At 40.8% G+C, this 20,389-nt stretch overlaps 1 protein-coding gene across 1 annotated transcript in view; it reads left to right on the plus strand.

The window, feature by feature from the left end:
- SLC38A1 (solute carrier family 38 member 1) overlaps window positions 1–20,389 on the plus strand; it is a 63,370-nt gene that overhangs the window by 9,984 nt on the left and 32,997 nt on the right. The window contains exons 2-4 of the mRNA XM_021704831.1: window positions 7,531–7,744; window positions 17,701–17,776; window positions 18,055–18,170. Coding sequence (XP_021560506.1) covers window positions 7,623–7,744; window positions 17,701–17,776; window positions 18,055–18,170 — 314 coding nt within the window. The 5' untranslated portion in view covers window positions 7,531–7,622. The remainder of the gene's footprint in view (window positions 1–7,530; window positions 7,745–17,700; window positions 17,777–18,054; window positions 18,171–20,389) is intronic.

Below are 20,389 nucleotides of genomic sequence, written 5' to 3' on the forward strand. Positions count from 1 at the left end.
TACTGCTAAAAACATTGGGGTGCAGGTGCCCCTTCGAATCACTGTGTTTGTATCCTTTGGAGAAATAGCTAGTAGTGCAATTGCTGGGTTGTCAGGTAGTACATAGCAATACAGTGTATAGCCTTTCTCAAGAAACAAGAAAAGTCTTAAATACACAACCTAACCTTACATCTAAAGGGGCAGGAACAAGAACAGCAGGAGAAGAGAAATAATACGGATCAGAGTGGAAATCAATAATACAGAAATTAAAACAAACAAACAAACAGTAGAACAGGTCAACGAAACTAGGCGCTGGTTCTTTGAAAGAATTAATAAGATCAATAACCCCCTCGCCAGACTTATCAAAAAGAGAAAGGAACCAAGTAAATAAAATTATGAATGAAAGAGGAGCGTTCACAACAAACATGCAGAAATACAAACAATTATAAGAGAATATTATGAGCAATTATATACCAACAAATTAGGCAATCTGGAAGGAATGGATGCATTCATAGAAACATGTAAAGTACCAAAACTGAAACAGGATGAAATAGAAAACCTGAACAGACCTATAACCAGCAAAGAAATTGAAGCAGGAATCAAAAATTTCCCAGCAAGCGAGTCCAGGGCCAGATGGCCTCCCAGTGGAATTCTACCAAATATTTAAAGAAGAATGAATACTTCTTCTGAAGCTGTTTCAAAAAATAGAAATGGAAGGAAAACTTCCAAACTCATTCTCAAGATAAGGCCAGCATTATCTTGATCCCCAAACCAGACAAAGACCCCACCAAAAAGGAGAATTACAGACCAATATCCCTGATGAACATGGATGCCAAAATTCTCACCAAGATACTAGCTAATAGGATCCAACGGTATATTAAAAGGATTATTCACCACGACCAAGTGGGATTTATTCCTGGGCTGCAAGGGTGGTTCAGCATTCGCAAGTCAATCAATATATGATACATCACATTAATAAAAGAAAGGACAAGAACCATGTGATCCTCTCAATAGATGCAGAAAAAGCATTTGACAAAATACAGCATCCTTTCTTGATAAAAACTCCCTGCAGTGTAGGGATAGAGGGAACATACCTCCATATCATAAAAGCTGTATGTGAAAAACCCACAGAGGATATCATCCTCAATGGGGAAAAACTGAGAGCTTTTCCCCTAAGGTTAGGAACACAACAGGGATGTCCACTGTCACCACTGTTGTTCAACATAGTACTGGAAGTCCTAGCTCAGCAATCAGACAATAAAAAGAAATAAAAGGCATCCAAATCAGCAAAGAAGAAGTCAAACTCTCACTCTTTGCAGATGACATGATACTCTATATAGAAAACCCGAAAGACTCCACCAAAAGCAGAGTCGCAGGATATAAAATCAATGCACAGAAGTCAGTTGCATTCTATACACTAGCTTTTGTTTTAGTTGAAGTGTAATTTATATGTGATGCAATATCCAGATTGTAAGTGTACTGTTTAATGAGTGTTTACTACAACTTTAATATATTAGTTTATTTCCTGGTTCTATTACTCAAAGAAATATAAAATTGCCAGTCAGAATTTAGGATCATCACACCAAGTTAATGCAATCTAGCCCAAAGCAAGGATACCTGACATTTTAGTCAACCTATTTGGCCTGTTTGAGGCCTTTTGAAATACAGAAAAGCAGCTCATAGATTCATATTATTACCATCTAGGAGCCAGGTGATCCAAGGATCTCAAATGGGTAAACCGGCTCAGTTATGGGTAGAGATGGCAGGAAGAATAGGACCCTCATTGGCCTTAGGCCTAACACTTTCTCAGAACTACTGACGTAGCTACCATAATTGATTCTCAGCCGTTGAGCTAGGAAAGGTTTAATCTTATTAGTTTTACAGAAAAGAAAACCAATAGTGATTCATAACAATTTTAAAATTAAGTGTGTGTGACTGGATATTATTGATAGGAAGGCATTACTGCTATTTTTTTAGGTTTGATAGTGATCTGGTGGTATTGTTTTATAAAAGTGTTTTTTTCAGAGATAAGTGCTGAAATATTTATAGGTGATAGGATATCTGGGATCTGCTTTAAAATAATTCTCTGTGATGGTGGGGGTTAAACTTCAACAAGACTGGCCTGAATTGATCATTGTTGAAGTTGGTTCATGGGGGCTCATTTGATTCTGTCTACTTGTATATATGTTTAAAATTTCCCATAGTAAATTTAAAAGGGGGGAAAATAAAATGACGAATATCAGTTAGGGTTTAGTTGCATGTAACAGAGATCTTTCTATGTATGTTAAGTGAAAGGGATTTAACATAGGCAATTAAGTGCCTATAAAATTGTCAGAAGAGATGGCAGGGCAGGCCCTAGGCTGGGCCTCTAGGAATAATTACTGGGATACCACCACTTAAACTTGTCTGCTAAGGGAACTGCTACTTGTGCCTCCATCCTGAAGCCAGGGAACCAGGAAGCCAGTTTCTCACTGTCTCAGCTGCATGCTCCAGGAACACATCATTTGAGCCAAATCTGATGATCGGGAATCCATAGCCACAATTGTTGGTACCAGAGCCATCTGCTGCACCGGCTAGAACTGTACCAGCAAAATGGATGCCTTGCCCCCTACCCCCGCTCTCCAATTGGTGGAATCTAAATCATACCTAGAACCCTAGCTGCAAATGGGAAATGTAACTCTCGACTTTCCATCTTCTACAGAACTGGACTAACAAGTAGGAACAAATACTGAGCAGGCCAATCCACTCTGAAGTATATTAGCAATTGAAATTGTATTTATCCCAAAAAGTGATTTTTGACATTGTTTAAGTTACAATATATTCTTTGGTTTGGCTTTCCCTCTACAGTATTTTATTTTATTTTTTTATGTGTTTTTCTAAGTAGGTTCCATGCCCAGCATGGAGCCCAGTGCAGAGCTTGAACTCATGACCCTGAAATCAAGACCTGAGCTGAGGTCAAGAGTCAGATGCTTAACCGACTGAGCCACCCAGGCGTGCCCCCCTACAGTCTTCTAATCAGCGTTTACCAAAGCTGTAAAAACCAAAGCTGTGAAACTACTCAAGAACATGTACCTTGCTCCCTCTGCTCTAGCTAGGTTCATTTGAATGGTCATGCAAGGCCTGTGCTATTCCCAATACAAGTGATGCCTTCCCAATCCCCTGGTCTAAATCTACCTGTTTTTAGACATAGTTCAAGTCCTAACTTTGTAAAACCTTAGCTGATTGCTCCAGGCCCCATTTTTTGTTTCCTTCCTTCCTTCCCTCCTGCCTGCTTGCCTGCCTGCCTTCTGTACATCTGTATGTATGTATATCTCTGAAATCTTTCTGGATTTATTCTTTGTTCTGCCATATAGTTGGGTCTCTATCATGCAGATATTTTATGGTATACTGTCACTTTATATGGGATGGTCTTGCTTGCTTAAATAGGGTGTAAGCAATGTAAGGCTAGATGAGTTTCTCTGTATCTTCTCCTTTGATATATAACACTATGAATAGTAGAGACTTAAGTCTTTATGTTGGTACTCTTGGTAAATAAAATGTACCAATCAGCATACCGAGATAATGCTTGCTTAAGAGGACCTCACAAGATTGTGGTAAAGGACCAAAGTTATGTTCTGTGCCGATAAAACTTTAATTTGTAACCCATTATAAATGTTGAGAGATTGTAATTATGGTTGGGCTAACATCAAGATCTTCACACAATGACCCTGTTAGGCCTTTTCATTAATTGTATTCTCTGATAATGGCCTCTTATTTCAGTGAAGGTGTCATTCTTTGCTTCTTGAACTCAACCTGCACTTGCTGCCCATGCCGTTGACCATGTTCTCCTTCACTGAGAAGTCTCAGCTCAGGCCCCATCTCCACCCATCAGTTTCTCGTCTGCCAAGCAGGGTGACTGTCCAGAAGTAAAGGGTTGGGTGTCAGTTTATGGCACAGTCCAGCAGATAAGCAAGCATTTGCAGCGATTGTGTAGACCCGCGTTTACTATCTCGACGTAACTCAGGATAGGAGATCGTATCTTGTTAAGCAAAAAAATACGTGTTAAAAACTCTATGGTATGATTTCCATTTTTGTTTTTTATTTGTACTCACTCTTTTCATTTTGCAGATATTTATTGAGTGCCTACTGTGTGCCAGGCACTATATCTATGTGCATAGAAAGGCCCTGGAAGGTCAAAGGTCATACTCCAGGATATATATCAGTATATACATATATATATACAGCGATCATCTCTGTGTGCTGACATAACAGGTGATTTTTTTCTGTTTACTTGTGTCCCCCTTCATTTGCAAACATATATTTTCTAATTTTTCTACAAAGCTTGTATTATTTATTAATAAGGAGCTAATATGTTTTTAAAAAACATTTCTGTTCTCCAAAATGCTTATCATGTAATGCTACATGAAGAAGAGTAAGTTAAAAACAGTCTAGGGGCGCCTGGGTGGCTCAGTTGGTTAAGCGACTGCCTTCAGCTCAGGTCATGATCCTGGAGTCCCGGGATCGAGTCCCGCATCGGGCTCCCTGCTCAGCGAGGAGCCTGCTTCTCCCTCTGACCCTCCCCCCTCTCATGTACTCTCTCTCATTCTCGCTCTCTCAAATAAATAAATAAAATCTTAAAAAAAAAAAAAAAAACAGTCTAAAGTGCCAATGTTAAAAAAAAAAGAGAGGAAGAAAGAGGGAGCAGAGAGGGAGAAAGAAAAAGAAGGAAAGGATAATGAAGAAAAGAGGAGAGGAAATACATCAGAGTCTAACAGTGGCCCAGTTTGGGGTGGTGGGATCTTTTATACAAGGTCTGTTCTAGTGATTCTATGGTGAGTATGTATTAGTTATAGAATAAGAAAAAAAATTTCTTTCTCAAGGACTGGTCCAGATGTGACTTTCCTATGAAGCTGCCTCAGATTCCCAAATTTGACTTTTTAAACTTTGAAATCCCTCATTATTGAACCTCAATAAATAGATGATGAATTGAATAGAGAGGAATTTCTAAGTGTGGCCTCAGCTTTGGTGAGAGGTGTCACTAACTTTGTTAACTTACCCCATCCTGCAGTTTTCATTTCCAAGAATGAGTTAGATTTCAGAAAGGTTATTTCATAACAATAAAAATGTATTCTAAAAAAAAAAAGGGGGGGATATTAGGACACAGCAGCAAGACCATGTGAGGACACAGAGAGAAGGCAGAGCCATCCACAAGGCCTCCGAAGAAGCAAAACTTGCTGACTCCTTGCTCTTGGATTTCTAGCCTCCTGAACTATGAAAAAAACTTTCCTGTTTAAGCCAAAGCAAAAAACATTTTTTCTATGTGATTAACTTAGTGCTGTTATTTGCCTAATACTGACATAATTTTAGTGGCCAGGACGTCCTCTGTTCTTTTTATGCTTTTGCCTTTTTGTCCATTTATGTAAATGACCATATATGTATGTTATTTGCGTGCACACACACACACACATATATATTGATACAAAAGTTCAGATTCAAACAGTAGATTCCAGATCTATTATGAGTCAGCCTTTCCTCTCCTCAGAAAATTTTTGTCTAGTGTCCTATTTCCTACCAGTCTGTAGAGAGGAAAGGACTCAGCCCAAACTGCAAACACCATCCACTGACTCACCTTCCCACCAGCCCCGTCGTATCACTTCAGACTGTGAGGAAGCTGTCCAGGAGAGAGCCAGTGTGGCAAGACTGCTGGAAATTACCCAGTCTAGCCCATCTGGGCAGCTTTCATTAAGGCGGCCAACAAGTAAGAATACGTGTTAGTGCCCTGCAACTTTTGTCCAGTAAAGACAGGTTGTAAACCCTTCTGCTGTGTGAAGGCACTGAGAACAGTTAGAGATGGCCTGGTTGCTAGCACTCCCACCCTGGCTAGAAGAATCAGCCCTGAGCCACCAGGTTTGCCTTTGCCTGGGAGACGGGGCGCTCGACTCTCCTGGCCCTGGCTTCCTGCCCTCCAGGAGAGGCCCTGCCTGGCAGGAAGGTGAGGCTCCCAGAACCTGAGGTATTAGGAAGTATTTTCTTTCTTTCTTTTTTTTTTTAAAGCCCATCTTCCCCAGTGCTCAGTGAGAGTGTCTTCACCAGCAGGGGACAGAGATGCCCCCCTCTCTCTGGGGGTGTGTAGGAAGCTCCAGGCCCCCACTTCAGGATCCATTTAACCTGGCCCCAGACGGCGGGGGCAGTCTCTAGCACACCCAGGGCCGCAGGTTTAAAATGTTCTGTAATTGGCTTTTTCTCCAGGATTTCCCATCCATGCCTGGTTTTTCGGTTTTTCCCCATCCCCTCATTTGGGGGTCCAGACTCAAGAGGACAGGCACAGGGGGAGGACAGGCACTAGGGGTCCCCAGCACTGGGGGAGTCTCCCTGTTGGAAGTTGTAAAGGATCCTGGAACCAGGGGAGTTTCATGCTAGATAGGAGTCTATATGAACAAAGAGGAATACTGTGTGGCCTGGTTGTGGGAAAGAGAAGAAGAAAAGTTCTAAAAAATTATCATTCTAAGGTACTGTCTATGTGTCCTGAAAATTGTATCAATTAGCACAATGCTTCTTGGGATTTCCTAGGTTGCTTAGCTGGGCACATTAGAGTTTTGACTCTTCACCAGGCTATAGTCAGCTTATGGAATTCAGGATCAGACAAAATGCCATCCAGAGGGGTTTGCCATTGGCGGTAAAAAGAAAAACTTATTGGCGTTCTACTTCATTCCGTGGTCCCCATCCCCTCACCCGAGCTGACCCTGGTCGGGCTCCTGTCCTGACACAGGCCTTGCTTTTCAAGTTGTGTCTAGCTCGTTTTGGTCGCCACCTGCTTCTTAATTTGTGATGCTGTGTGTCTGAAACTCTTTCCCCCCTTATATACCATTGAAATCTAAGTCCCAGTCATCCGCGTCGGGGAGACTATGAACTCTGCAAGTCTTTCGTTTCTGGAGAGGAAATATAGTTTTAGGTGGATTAACCTAAATCCCCTGAGTATGAGTTTTTAATTCCCTAATTCCCTGACATAGAGTGATTTCATTGAAGAGATTGATTTAATCTCTTGCAGTTGATGGATAAAGTGTTTGCTAAATTTCAAACCACAGATTTGTCCTTTGCTGCTTGACCTCCAGGTTGCGCGGTTGATCTGTCATGATGCCGTTTATTGAGGCTTCGCATTTTTATTAAACTGGGATTGCTAAATCCGCGGTGCTTTTGTGTCTGTGTAGTCTGTACACATTCTAAGTGTGCCCTGTGATCGGATGCATTAAAATAACGGCATCACTTTCAATTTAAACACACTGTTTCATAAAAGGCATCTATATTGCCCGCAGTTGACATGGTATTCCTATTAACATGCGCACGATGATGGGACAAGACTCATTTTGTAGTTAAAATGAAGGGAGATTTAAAACAGGCATAAAATTTAGAGATAAGCCTCTATCACTTGATGTACAAAGATTGCCCTAATGCATTGGATGGCAAGATGGATAAGTTATCAGTAAGTTAACTCTTTGTTTACTTGTAATAGTTTATCTTTCATTGATGGTGATAGTCCTATGTTTAATTATTTTTCGTTGTGTTGTGTTCTAGGGGTGTCAAGCTTATATTTTTGCTGCTATCCATTTGTAATACACTCAGAGCAGAATTTGGACTAATTTTTTGACTACGGATACTTTGTAAACATGATGCATTTCAAAAGTGGACTTGAATTAACAGAGTTGCAGAATATGACAGTGCCAGAGGATGATAACGTTAGCAACGATTCCAACGATTTCACTGAAGTAGAAAATGGTCAAATAAATAGGTGAGTATTTTTCCGCTAACACTCTCAATCCCATGAAAGAAATGTCTCTCAAATATTATTCTGGTTTTCGGTTATTCTCCTGAATTATTCATGACTAAAGTTATGCTCCATTTGAAGACGTAATTTGAATTTCTTATGTGACATCTGTTGGGCACAGTCTGTAATAACAGATGAAGCAAATAGGAAAGCAATTTATTCATCCTTTCAAATCTTTCAATTGAGTCTAATAAAAATACATCAATACACTGGACCCCAACCAGCCCTAACTTTCCGAAAGCTCTGTGCTTGTGAATCAGACAGACTGCTGGAATCGGGCTGCACGCCGTATGGGACCGTGTACCACAGTCATCTGCCCTAACCCACGTTGTCACCCACCAACAGCCAGCACCCCCTTTGCCAATGACCCCATTTCAAAACTACAAGTACAGCATCACGAGCATCATTTGTAACATGAATTTTAAATAGTAATAACCAGAGTTGGGCCCCAGTGGCTCTCTTGAGAAACTATAGTAGAGAATTAGTACATGAAACAGAAAGAAAAGATAGCATGAGTCAGAGGAGGTAGGTGGGAGGCAGGTGGGAAAAATCGGCCCGCCAAGCTCTCAGCCCCAGCCATGTCCTCAGCAGGTCCTTGCAACTCTTGGGTCCTGTGTTTCTTAAGTTAGAAGAGTAGGACCAATGTCTTTTTTTAAAAAGTGATCTGGGCCATTCTCTGACATGACGATTTTGTAGCCAGGGTTTGCGGGTCATTTCACAGGAAGCTCTCCAGCTTGGGGTTCGGTGATGTGGTTGGTGTAAAGCATGTAGCCTCCGAAAAGGCCAGGAGAAGAGAGTGGAGTAGGCAGGACCACTTATTAGAACGCCAACGATGTACACATTTGGGGGGTGGTCAGAAGGAAGTTGGGATGGAGGAAGATGAAAACACAGGTCAGCTAACCAGGCATCTCTGTGGACATCGTTTCTGGAAATCTGCTCTACGTTCTGATATGGTGTCCTAATGGAAGTCCAGCAGAGGACTCCGCTGCCACCATTTACCAACTCAGAAGTTCCAGTCCTGCCTCTTCTTCTCCCTTTTCCCTTCCTTAAATGTTCTTAGAGGTGAAGTGTGCCACCCAGACACTTCCTCAGTATCACCCAAGTACTATTCACTGTGTTGGGATATGTCTTATTGTTGGACTCAAATTTGCTTCTTGCACCCTTTCTGAGTAATTATCAATAATAACTACCATTTCTTGAATGTCAGGTGTTTTTACATATATTGCCATTTTTCCTTATGACACGCAAAGCTTTCTTTTGCAAATAAGGAAAATTTAAAAATGCATTTTACAAATAAGGAAGCCGAGGCTCAGAGAAATAAAATAACTTGCCCAAGGGCACACGCAGGTCTGTAGAAATACCTGTCTTTCTGCTCTATCTTGCTGCCTCCAACTATAATGCTGGGGCATTGAAGAAAAAGAGTCTTTACTAATTTTATTAAAATACCAGTGCTATTTTAAGCTCTGTGCACCCAGAGTGTTCTGCAGTCACTGCTGACCTCCACTTAACAGTGGATGGGAGTCTAACCATCTCACAAGTAGGATATTTTGGTTGTATAATGAAGCTTCATTCCCGAAGCAGTGCAAACCTTTGAGGACCTTAAAATGAGTCATTATACTGTTCCGTTTAGAATCTGAACTTGATCTTTAAAAGTTGTACTTACTAAACTAAGAATGTTAGGTTTTTGAGGAGATTACAGCTTGCAATAGCTGGAAGCACCCATTCTTGCCTGGGGCTTGGGCACCTTGCCTGGGTGAGCTCACTTCCTCCCAGACTGTGACTAAGGCAGTAAGCGGGGACAGCGGGTGTTGACCACTTGCTTTGTGGAATCTGGTTCTGCTACTGCAAATACAGTGTGATGCATCTCTTTCACTGACATGAATTTTGCTTCCTTTCTGGCTCTAGGACAATTCAAATTAAAGACAGCATGTGACAACATGAAGCCAAGAAAGGCAAATAAAAAAAATAAAAAAAAAAAAGACCCCCATCATGACTCCTGCAAGAGCTACACCTAAATACTTCTCCCTCTTCTTGTGGCTTTTTCACATGGGTGCGAGGAAAGTAGGCTCAATTATAGGACTCTAAGAGAGCCCTTTGCCAGAGCAGTGAGCTTTTAGGCCACAGCACCTCTTTTTAGGAAGCTAGAGAGAATGTCGAAAGCAAATATTGATCTTTGCTTACCTGGCATGTAACTGATAGCTTTGCCAGGAAAGTCCCCTCTAGAATACTATCAGAATCACCTTTTTAACTTTAGTTAAAAATAGAGTAGAGCCACTTCAGTATTAGGACTCCTGCCCTTATTCCAGTTCAATTTGTTTTATTTCATGCCCTAATTTTTGGTTTGTAGCCATGGAAATCTATACCTGAAACAGCAAAACCTTTCAAAATGTCCACTAGACCAGCACTGCTGATACTTTAATGTGCATACAAAACACCTGGAAACCTTGTTAAAATGCAGATTTGGGCTCAGGAGGTCTGGGATGGGGCCTGAGCTTCTAATTTCCAGCCAGCTCCTAGGTGATGCCCATATTGTTGATCCAGGGCCCATACTTGAGAGTAGGAAGCTCTAGACTCTTTCTAGAGGTGAGCTTCTTGAGAGAAAGAGCCATCTTAATCATCTTTATGTCTCCTCTACCGTGTAATGATATGATAATAGTGCCTGGTACAGGGTGGATGTTACAAAATATTTGTTAAATGAGAAAGAGAGAGATTCAGACAGACAGACACACACACACACACACAGTGCATGGTTTAGATTTAGATTTGAATTGAATCCTGGCTCAATCAATAGATCTTGTGTGATCTCATGCTTTAAGCCTTAGTTCCATCCCTGTGAGACAGGGATAATAATAATAATTGACCTCATGGGATCGTTGGGGAATATTAAATGCAGTACTGTTCTACTGTTTGTAGGTTAAGAATTCAGGCTCTGCATTGGGTTCAAATCCTGGCTCAGCACTTAATTTTTAGCAATGTAACTTTGGTCAAGTCACTTAATTTTTCTAAAATGGAGCTAATAATAGTCCTGACCACATGTAAGTATTGTGAAAAGAGATGAGAAAATCCATGTAAAGTACTTGGCAGAGTGTCTGGCAATAGTAAGCCTTTTAGGATGCAAAAAGTCTGTATCAATAATAGTGCAACTCTCTTTCTTTGGGAAGCACTTCTGTGTTCTCCACCCCAAGGAATAACAATATCGATTTAGCTTTTGGATGGTTGCTGGTTATTGTTACCTTAAAGCTGTTGAAGTATTAAAGTTGTCAAAACATTAATAGATTACCCTAGCTGTATCCATGCAAATCTTCATGTATGTTGTCTACTGTTGTTCTCATCTCTATGTAGAGTTAGTGTTGTTGTGACCCCAGAAGCATCTAACCAAACTTGAGGGTCTTTCAGTTAAAATTTTTCTTGAAAGGATCTGGGGCAGCTCTTGTCACTATACCCTCACCAGCCTTTGTTTGCTTATTTTGGTCCCTGTGTATCTTTCAGAATTTATGTACTAAATTTGTATCACTTGGAAGGACCCTTGAAAATGTAATATCTTTTCTACCCATTAAGGAAGAAGTTTTCTACCACTTCTCCCTATCTTCAGTTTTCATGTCAGAAAATTCTTTCCTTGCTTTAATGGCTCCTGTTCCAATTAAAGTCTGTTTTCTTTTCAGTAGAGTTTACCCATCAAGTAAGGCTTTGTTTACCTCTCTTCATTTAAAAAAAATTTTTTTAATTCAAGTAAAGTTAACATACAATGTTATATTAGTTTCGGGTGTGCAATATAGTGATTCAGCAGTTCTTCAGCAATTCTATACATTACTCAGTGCTCATCAAGATAAGTGTACTCTTAATCCCCATCACCTATTTCCCCCATCCCTCCAGCCCCTTCCACTCTGGTAACCATCAGTTTGTTCTCTATAGTTAAGAATCTGTTTTTTGTCTCTTTTTTTCTTTTTTTAAGATTTTATTTATTTATCTGACAGAGAGAGACAGCGAGAGAGAGAACACAAGCAGGGGGAGTGGGAGAGGAAGAAGCAGGCTCCCCGCCGAGCAGGGAGCCCAACTCGGGACTCGATCCCAGGACCCTGGGATCATGACCTGAGCCGAAGGCAGACGCTTAATGACTGAGCCACCCAGGTGCCCCCCCCCCTTTTTTTTTTAAAGATTTTATTTATTTATTTGACAGAGAGAGACAGCTAGAGAGGGAACACAAGCAGGGGGAGTGGGTGAGGGAGATCTTTTTTTCTTTATTTGCTTGTTTTGTTTCTTAAATTCTACATATGAGTAAAATCATACAGTATTTGTCTTTCTCTGACTGACATTGTACTTGGCATAATACCCTCTAGGTCCATCCATGTTGTTGCAAATGGCAAGATTTCATTCTTTTTTGTGGCTGGGTAATATTACGTTGTATGCATGTACCTCCGTCTTCTTTATCCATTTATCTATGGATAGACGCTTGGGTTCCTTCCATAATTTGGCTATAATAAATAATGCTGCAATAAACATAGGGGTGCATGTATCTTTTCACATTAGGGTTTTTGTATTCTTTGGGTAACTACCCAGTAGTGGGATTACTGGATCATGTGGTAATTCTATTTTTAATTTTTTGAGGAACCTCCAGACTGTTTTCCAGAGTGGCTGCATGCACCAGTTTGCATTCCCACCAATAGCTCACAAGCGTTCCTTTATCTCCACATATTGTTTCTTGTGTTTTTGATGTTAGCCATTCTGACAGGTGTGAGGTGATATCTGATTGTGGTTTTGATTTGCATTTCCCTGATGATGAGTGATGCTGAGCATCTTTTCACATGTCTGTTGGCCATCTGGATCAGTCTTCTCTTTAAATGCCTTCCATTTCTTTCATTCTTTCATGTTTTCCAATCTCTTTGTTACTTGCTTCTTTCCTCCTATTCTCTTTTCCTTTTCCTTTTTAGTAGAGTGTTAGGATTTCAGGGAAAGAACTAGCAAAGGTCATTCAAGTTCAAGCACTCGTTTCTTTTGTGTTATGAATCCTCAAATGAAACACTATAATCTAGTAAGAACCTGATTGGTAGAGATTACAATAGGAAGATTATCTTCCTATCATACAACCCATCCTTAATTGGATTGTTGTTGTTGTTGATTTATTTTTGGTTTTAAATGACTGTTCTATATTTCTCGCCTCCTTTCACACTACCTCAGTATAATGCCTACATCCTTTTCAAGGCTTTGTCTGTTGAAGGCCACCATGACAGCCACTGTAGGTTTTGTTTTGTTTTGTGCACAGAACAATTGGCTACCTAAGAGTTGGTTGAATTCTGCCTTGTAGGTACAGACCGACCCTGTGGAAACTCTTTTTTAATAACACTTTTATCATTTGAGACCACATGTCAAAGGCACCCTTGCCCCCAGCCCATTTTTTAGTCAATAAAGAGAAATTTTATTTCAATCTCTTTGCCAGAGGTCAATGCTTTTTAACATGCAATTGCAATTTTTAAACGGTGAGATAATAGAAACTTGTAATAAGCTCTACAACCTAGTTATTTTGAATGGACTTTTCCATTACAAAAAAAGGTTGGTTTTATTTGTTTTAAAAAAAATTTACAGAAATACAAAGCAAAGATATAACGACTAAAGAGAAGAAAAATTTGGAACAACACAAAGAGAATAAAGTACTTCATTCTTACTGAGCTAGATTTCCCTGCAGCCTAAGAGACTCCATACTTCCTAAAAGGAAGATGAATAGTTGGGTTATGGAGGGTCTTCTGAGTCGCGAGTGCGTGGACAGGTACACAGAAGAAGGATAGGGAGTGCAGGCACCACATAACCACTCAGGATGCAGAATGACCTCATGGCTCCATCTGTGCCACGGAAAAGTAGTAAATGGGTCAGAGTCAGAAAACTCCATTTAGACGAGAGTATAAGAAGACTCATGGAAGATGAGGACTTTGAACTGGCAGGACGGCACTGGCTGACAGGAGGATGGAGGGTCTCCTGAGCGGGGGCAGGGAGTAGATTCCTACTGTAGTTGACCCTTGAACAACACGGACTTGAACTGCACAGGTCCAAATTTTTTTTAGTAAATACAGTACAGTACTATAAATGTATTTTTTCTTCCTTGTGACTTTCTTAATTATGTTTCCTTTTCTCTAGCTTGCTTTATTGTAAGAAAACAGTATGTAATACATACAACATACAACATATGTGTGCATTGACTGTTCTTGTTCTTGGGAAGGCTCTGGCCAACAGTAGGCTGTTAGCAGTTAAGGTTTGGGGTAAACTGCAGAATGCCCTGGCCTGGCTTGTCTCATCCTCACCAAAATGAAGTTCATTTTGAGGAGCAGGGGGAGATGAGACTGGGGCATTGAGACAACATTAAATTAAGCAGTGCCTGGGATTGCGGGTGAGGAATCTGTACTTGAAACTTTGTCCGTGGGGGAGCCAGTGAAGATTTGGGGGAAAACCTATAGAATCAGGGAGGCAGCTGACAATGTTTTTTTAATGTGCTTTTTAATGGTGACTTATTACCACAGCTCTGCAAGTCAGGTTCATTATTCTTACCCTGCAGAAGTTCTGCAGGAAAGACCTGGCAATCATGCAGGGACTTTATTCTTTATCCCTTTCCGTGGCCCAATGTTTGACCCTACTAAATGCCCCCGGGGGTCATGGTGCCTGCTTCCCATTCTTCTCTGCCCACCAGTCCTTCGCCACCAATTTTGAGGCGCGCTGCCAGGCTGGGAACGCAGATCTGCCCTAACAGGCAGGTTATTGGTGTTTTGTTTGTTTTCTTTGACCATGGCGGGGCTTTTCTCTTGATTTAAAAATAATGGAAATGCTTTTTGGAAAACAAGTCCCTCCATAAGAAAGGCAAATGGGGGACATTCTGGGTAAAGATTTGATTAGACTTGAGTTGGTTGTTAAAGTTAGTCTGATTAAATACAGTCTTTTATTTAATAGCAACACTAAATAGGCAAGTCCAGCACCCACAGTTTTTGGGGGGCTCGCTGTGTGAAAAGGAAGATAGCTTTCCCTTGCCCCTCTTCAGCCAGATCTGTAAATCTCAATTCTGTGTAAAGATTTAAAATGTTAAGGGCCGGGGCACCTGGGCGGCCCAGTTGGTTAACCGCCCAACTTCAGTGTCCTGGGATCAAGCCCTGCGTCAGGCTCTGTGCTCAGCGGGGAGTCTGCTTGTCCAGCTCCCTCTCTTTCTGCCCCTCCCCCAACTCATGCTCTCTCTCTCTCTCTCTTTCTCCCTCTCTCTCTCTTTCTCTCAAATAAATAAAATCTTCAAAAAAATGTTAATGTTAAAGGCAAAAGAAAGGCCACATCAATCAATAATAGCAAAGGCAAGGCTATATAACTGCCAGGTTGGTCTCCAAAGATACTGGTTTCCTTTTGTCATTCTCTTGCTAAGAACCTGCAGTACTATTTCTCAGGCCTCTGCCTTTACGTTCCCTCTGGCTAATCCCACCAATAGAGGAAGCTTTTCCTTCTCTGGATTCCTTATCTCATCTCTCTTTCACAGAGCCAGACCTCCCCACTCTGGCTTTGTTTGTTTGTTTGTTTGTGTTTTAAAGATTATTTATTTATTTATTTATTTGAGAGAGGGAGAGCATGAGGGGGGGGAGGGTCAGAGGGAGAAGCAGACTCCCTGCCAAGCAGGGAGCCCGATGGGGGACTCGATCCTGGGACTCCAGGATCATGACCTGAGCCGAAGGCAGTCGCTTAACCAACTGAGCCACCCAGGTGCCCATCCCCACTCTGGTTTTAGCTGGCACAGTCTCTCCTGTGTTTCAGGAGACCGAGGTTGCCTTCTGCTTCCTTTTGCCCTCTCACTGTAACTGAATGGGTTGAAGGCATAGGCGGATGCTGAAGGGATAAACCGCAGATTGTGCTGCTTATATGAGGTGATGGCCCCAAGGGAAGTTCGTAGTATGTATATCGCCTTTCTTTAGTTTATCCTGACAAAATAAGGCGAACTTGGAGAAGTAATGCCAGGGAGAAGCCAGACCCCTTGGATGAAAGACGAAAAAGATAGCTAAATTAAACCAACGTTGATGAGATATATCTTTCATTTAAAAATGTTTTATTGTGGGTTGCCTGGGTGGCTCAGTTGGTTGAGCATCTGCCTTTGGCTTGGGTCATGATCCCGAGGTCCTGGGATCATGACCTGAGCCGAAGGCAGACGCCTAATAACTGAGCCCCCCAGGCGCCCCAATAAAAATGTTTTATTGTGAAATATAGCATCATTCAAAACACCATATGAAAATGTAGTGTACAGTTTAAAGATACTTGCTTCTTTAAAATAGTCCAATTCAAGTTGCTTTACATTTATTAGTGAAAAATTCACTGTGACTAGTTCCTGCTAAAACTGGACAATTAAATATTCAGAAGAAGAGCTAAAAAGCATCCCTAACGTGTCTTACTAATCCATGCAACAGTTTGCCTATGAATGGACTTTTCTTTGACAATAACACTTGTTTTGTTAATGGGGATTTCTTTAAAATATTTTATTTATTTGAGAGAGAGAGAGAGCACAAGCAGGCCAGGGGAGGGGCAGAGGGCGAAGGAGGAGCAGAATCCCTGCTGAGCAGGGAGACTGACAAGGGGCTTGACCAGCTTCACAAGCCTTGACAAGGATTTTCAGTCCTTGATATCAGGACCCTGGGATCATGACCTGAGCTGAAGGCAAGAGCTTAACTGAGTAAGCCCCCCAGATGCCCCGGGTTTTTTTTAACTAGGCTCCACACCCAGCGTGGAGCCCAGTGCAGGGCTTGAACTCAGGACCCTGAGATCAAGAGCTGAGCTAAGATCAAGAGTCAGACGCTCAACCGACTAAGCCACCCAGGAGCCCTGGGAATTTTTTTTTAATTAGGAATTTAGGCCATAAAGTTCTCAGATTAATCGTGAATATATTTGATGGTTTTAGAGCTTTCTGAATTCCTGCTTCTATGTCTGTATATAGTTTATGAAGCCTGTCTGAATCTTTCCCATCCCAACTTAAGTCCCACCTCCCCCATAGAGAGGAGTGATTAACATCTATTGCTATTACTCTGTGCCCGGAGCTGTACCAATGTTTTACACATGCTCTCTTATTTAATTTTCTCAGGAATGCTGTGAGATAATATAATAGTGTTACTCCCAATTCACAGATGAGAAAACTGAGGTCTCGTGCCTCGTCCCTCAGAGCTAGCGAGGATTCGAGCTCAAGTTCTAAGTGCCATGCTTTCTTAAAGCCCTAGCTCTGCCCCTACCCATGGACTATATGCCCTGCCTTCCCCCACCATGATCTCTTAGCCTGAACTCCTATAGCCTAGTGTCTGCTTCACTTAATACATATTTCCATGTCTCCCTTATCACCTGGCCTGCTGACCTGCAGATAGTAGTTGCTGAAGGAATGTCTGATCGGAGAAGAATTATTTTCTTTTTTGCAGCAGAGGGAATGCTTATTTACTAAGTTTGTACGCCAGGGATGTGAGCTCAGAAGGAGGCCTGTTTCCAGGATTCTTTTAAATGCCAGCTTTATAGTATCCTTGATTTTATCGAATTTTCAGTGAGAGAAAATTCTACGTAAAAGTTAACTTACATTGCATATAGTGTTATAATCTATTAGTATTGAAATGATTTGAGATTATCGTTCTTTTTGATTTATGGTTGTCTTTCATTTCATCTCAAGATGAGCACCTGCTATTAGCAGTGATTTCTACAAAACCAGTGAAGCAAAGTGTCTGCCCCTTGGGGCACTGAAGAGTTTATTTGGTAAAACGAGAGCAGAGACAACTCAGACTGGCAAAACACAAAGCAAAACAAATCAAAAAGGTGGTTGAATTGGGCTGTAAACTCTTAAGGGGCCGACTGATAACTTTTCATGTGTGATGTTTTGATAAGTAATAATGTTAAGCTTCAATCATTATTGTGAAGTTAAATGATTATACATGTCTTTACAGCAAATTTATTTCTGATCGCGAGAGTAGAAGAAGTCTCACTAACAGCCATTTGGAAAAAAAGAAATGTGATGAATATGTAAGTGTCATTTATAATAAACAATGCTTATTTGTTTTAATCACATAAATTGGGACATGTTTTTAATTCGTGTAGCATAATACCAAAAGTGTAGCTATTTATATTCACCAAGATAGCCTATGTATTTTCTCCTGAAACCCATTTTAAAAAATAACTAGACCACTCAGGAAGTATTTCTTGAATTTTACTTCCACACCGGTTCCTAATAGTGCTTTAAAGACTTTGGCATGATGAACTTTCTTGAGGACTGTTTTGCTTATGTTTGTCTCTCTGTTTAGATTCCAGGAACAACCTCCTTAGGCATGTCTGTTTTTAACCTAAGCAACGCCATTATGGGCAGTGGGATTTTGGGACTGGCCTTTGCCCTGGCAAACACCGGAATCCTACTTTTTCTGTGAGTGTTGACACTGTAGTACTTTCCATGTAAAACTGTATTTTCTGTATGTTTCTGTTCATACAGAAGAAATTGGAAATATTTCTGAATAGTTTTTATGTTTTTACTAACTTGGTTAAGTTACGAGTACATACTTTTATATTGTTTGTTGGAGTGATTTTCCAAGTTGCACCTAACGTTTATAAGAAAGGGGAAAGAGAAAAATCTTTTTATTCACCAAAAACACCAAAATAAGCCTTTATAAAAAGGATTAAAAATTTTCAAAATAAGATTTTTGGTATTTTGGGATTCCTTATACCTGTCACTTTAAATCTCAGCTAAAAGGTCAAAATATTTAGAGGTGTCTAATCCAACCACTCAACACTTTGGTATTTGGATTGCAATGGAATATGTACTATATCCAAAGGTAATTGCAAATTTGTTTGTAATAAATAGCCAAGAAGCACAGATGAGAAATTAGCATGTACTTTTCCTCTGAGAGTTAGTTAAGAGAAAATAGGCAGTTTTGTTTTTAAATAACTTTTCCTCACACTGTTGAATGGGACTTTCAGCAGATGTACAGAGGACTTCTTTTCAGTTGGAACAAGATGAAAACAGATCATAGAATTTATACCAGGAAAATTCTCACCCAGCCTGATTCCCCTCTCAAGACCCTATGGAGTATCAGTGGTGTTTTGCCTGAAGAGGCAAGGAGGAAATTCTCTTCTCCAGCCTTTTCCCCCGAGACTGCACTCACGTTCTTCATTGGCCTTGCTCAGTAGTCTTCATTGCTGGATCTTGAGATGGGAGCATCATTTTCTTGGAAGCAGTGACCAAAATGGCTAGTACTCTTACAAATTGTGTATATTCCTTTAGAAAGACTTAGAAAATTGTGATCCAAATACACTGCTGCCCATTCCATTACCCAGGGATCAGTGATGTCCATCCATGCTGGACCATATGGGTCAGTAGCACTAGGGATTAATATTCTTCCTCTTAACGTGGAAACACACTAGACATGTCCTTCCTAGAATTAAAACTCTGTATAGGACAGTAAATTCAAGACGTTTTCTTCCTTATTGTCCACCCAACTCGGTAAACCCAACTATAGCCTCCTCTTTTTATTGTGCTGGGTGGATCATTCTGTGTGGCCTGTTTATGTATATCTTGAGCCAAGTGCCAGGTTTTAGGGTAAAAGGATGGAGTTGGACAAAATTTTTCTATGGTGACTTTTTTGGTACGCGTGGAACTCTGGCCCTCTGAGGATACCGTGGGGTCGCTGCACTTGTGATTTTCAGAGCAGTGACCAGAGGCACATGACTGCTAGTCCCAACTCCTCTTCTGAATGGCTATGTAGTCTTAAGCAAGTTACTTGGCCACTCTGAGCTGCAGTTGCTTACTCTGTAAAACAAGGAAATTGCACTAGAAAAATCTCAGAACTCTGCCAACCTCTAAAACCCTATGATTCTGTGACTATTATCAGTTATTCCAGAAAAATGTTCAGTTCAGAAATGTGTTTTACATGGATTTATTTATTTTTTAGTTATTGCAAGTATTAGTTAGTTCTATGTTAAGTAGTTGAGGAGTCAATTCTTTGATGATGGTAACAACAGTCCTCGTACCAGGTACTACTTTAAGTACTTTATGCTGAATCCTTGCAAGTCTCTGAAATAGGTACTCGTGTTAGTTCCCTCCTTCAGGGATAAGGAAACTGAAGAAGAGGGAACAGACTTTTATTTTGGAATCTCTCTTTGTCACCATTCTGGGAATCCCCTTCTCTGGGAATCCCCTTCGCCTCTCTTCTCTCCTAGATCCCCTGTTCCCTCTATTCCATTTCTTCCTTTTTCTGGATTTACTTCCTTGCTTTTGTTGCTGAGAAAGGATGAATAGAAATATGTTTTTCAAGGCCTTCATGTCTGCAAAATGTTTTTATCCTACCTTCACCTTGGATTGGCAGTTTGGCTGGATATAGAACTCTATATTGGCAGTATTTTTCCATCAGAATTTGAAGGTATTGCTTCACTGCTTTCTAGTTTCTTCTGTTGTGAAGTCCCATATCCTCCTGATTCCTGATCTTTTCAGTATAGCCAGGGTTTTTGTTTTTTGTTCTGGTTTGTTTCTGGAAATCTGTTGAATCTCTTTGCTCCCCATGTTCTTCAGTTTTGTAGTGGTGTGTCTTGATGTGGGCCTTTATCATCCACTGTGTCAGGCAGTCAGTACCTCCTTTTCTTTTAGAAGTT

Source organism: Neomonachus schauinslandi, chromosome 5, assembly GCF_002201575.2.
Source record: "Neomonachus schauinslandi chromosome 5, ASM220157v2, whole genome shotgun sequence".
NCBI lineage: Eukaryota > Metazoa > Chordata > Mammalia > Carnivora > Phocidae > Neomonachus > Neomonachus schauinslandi.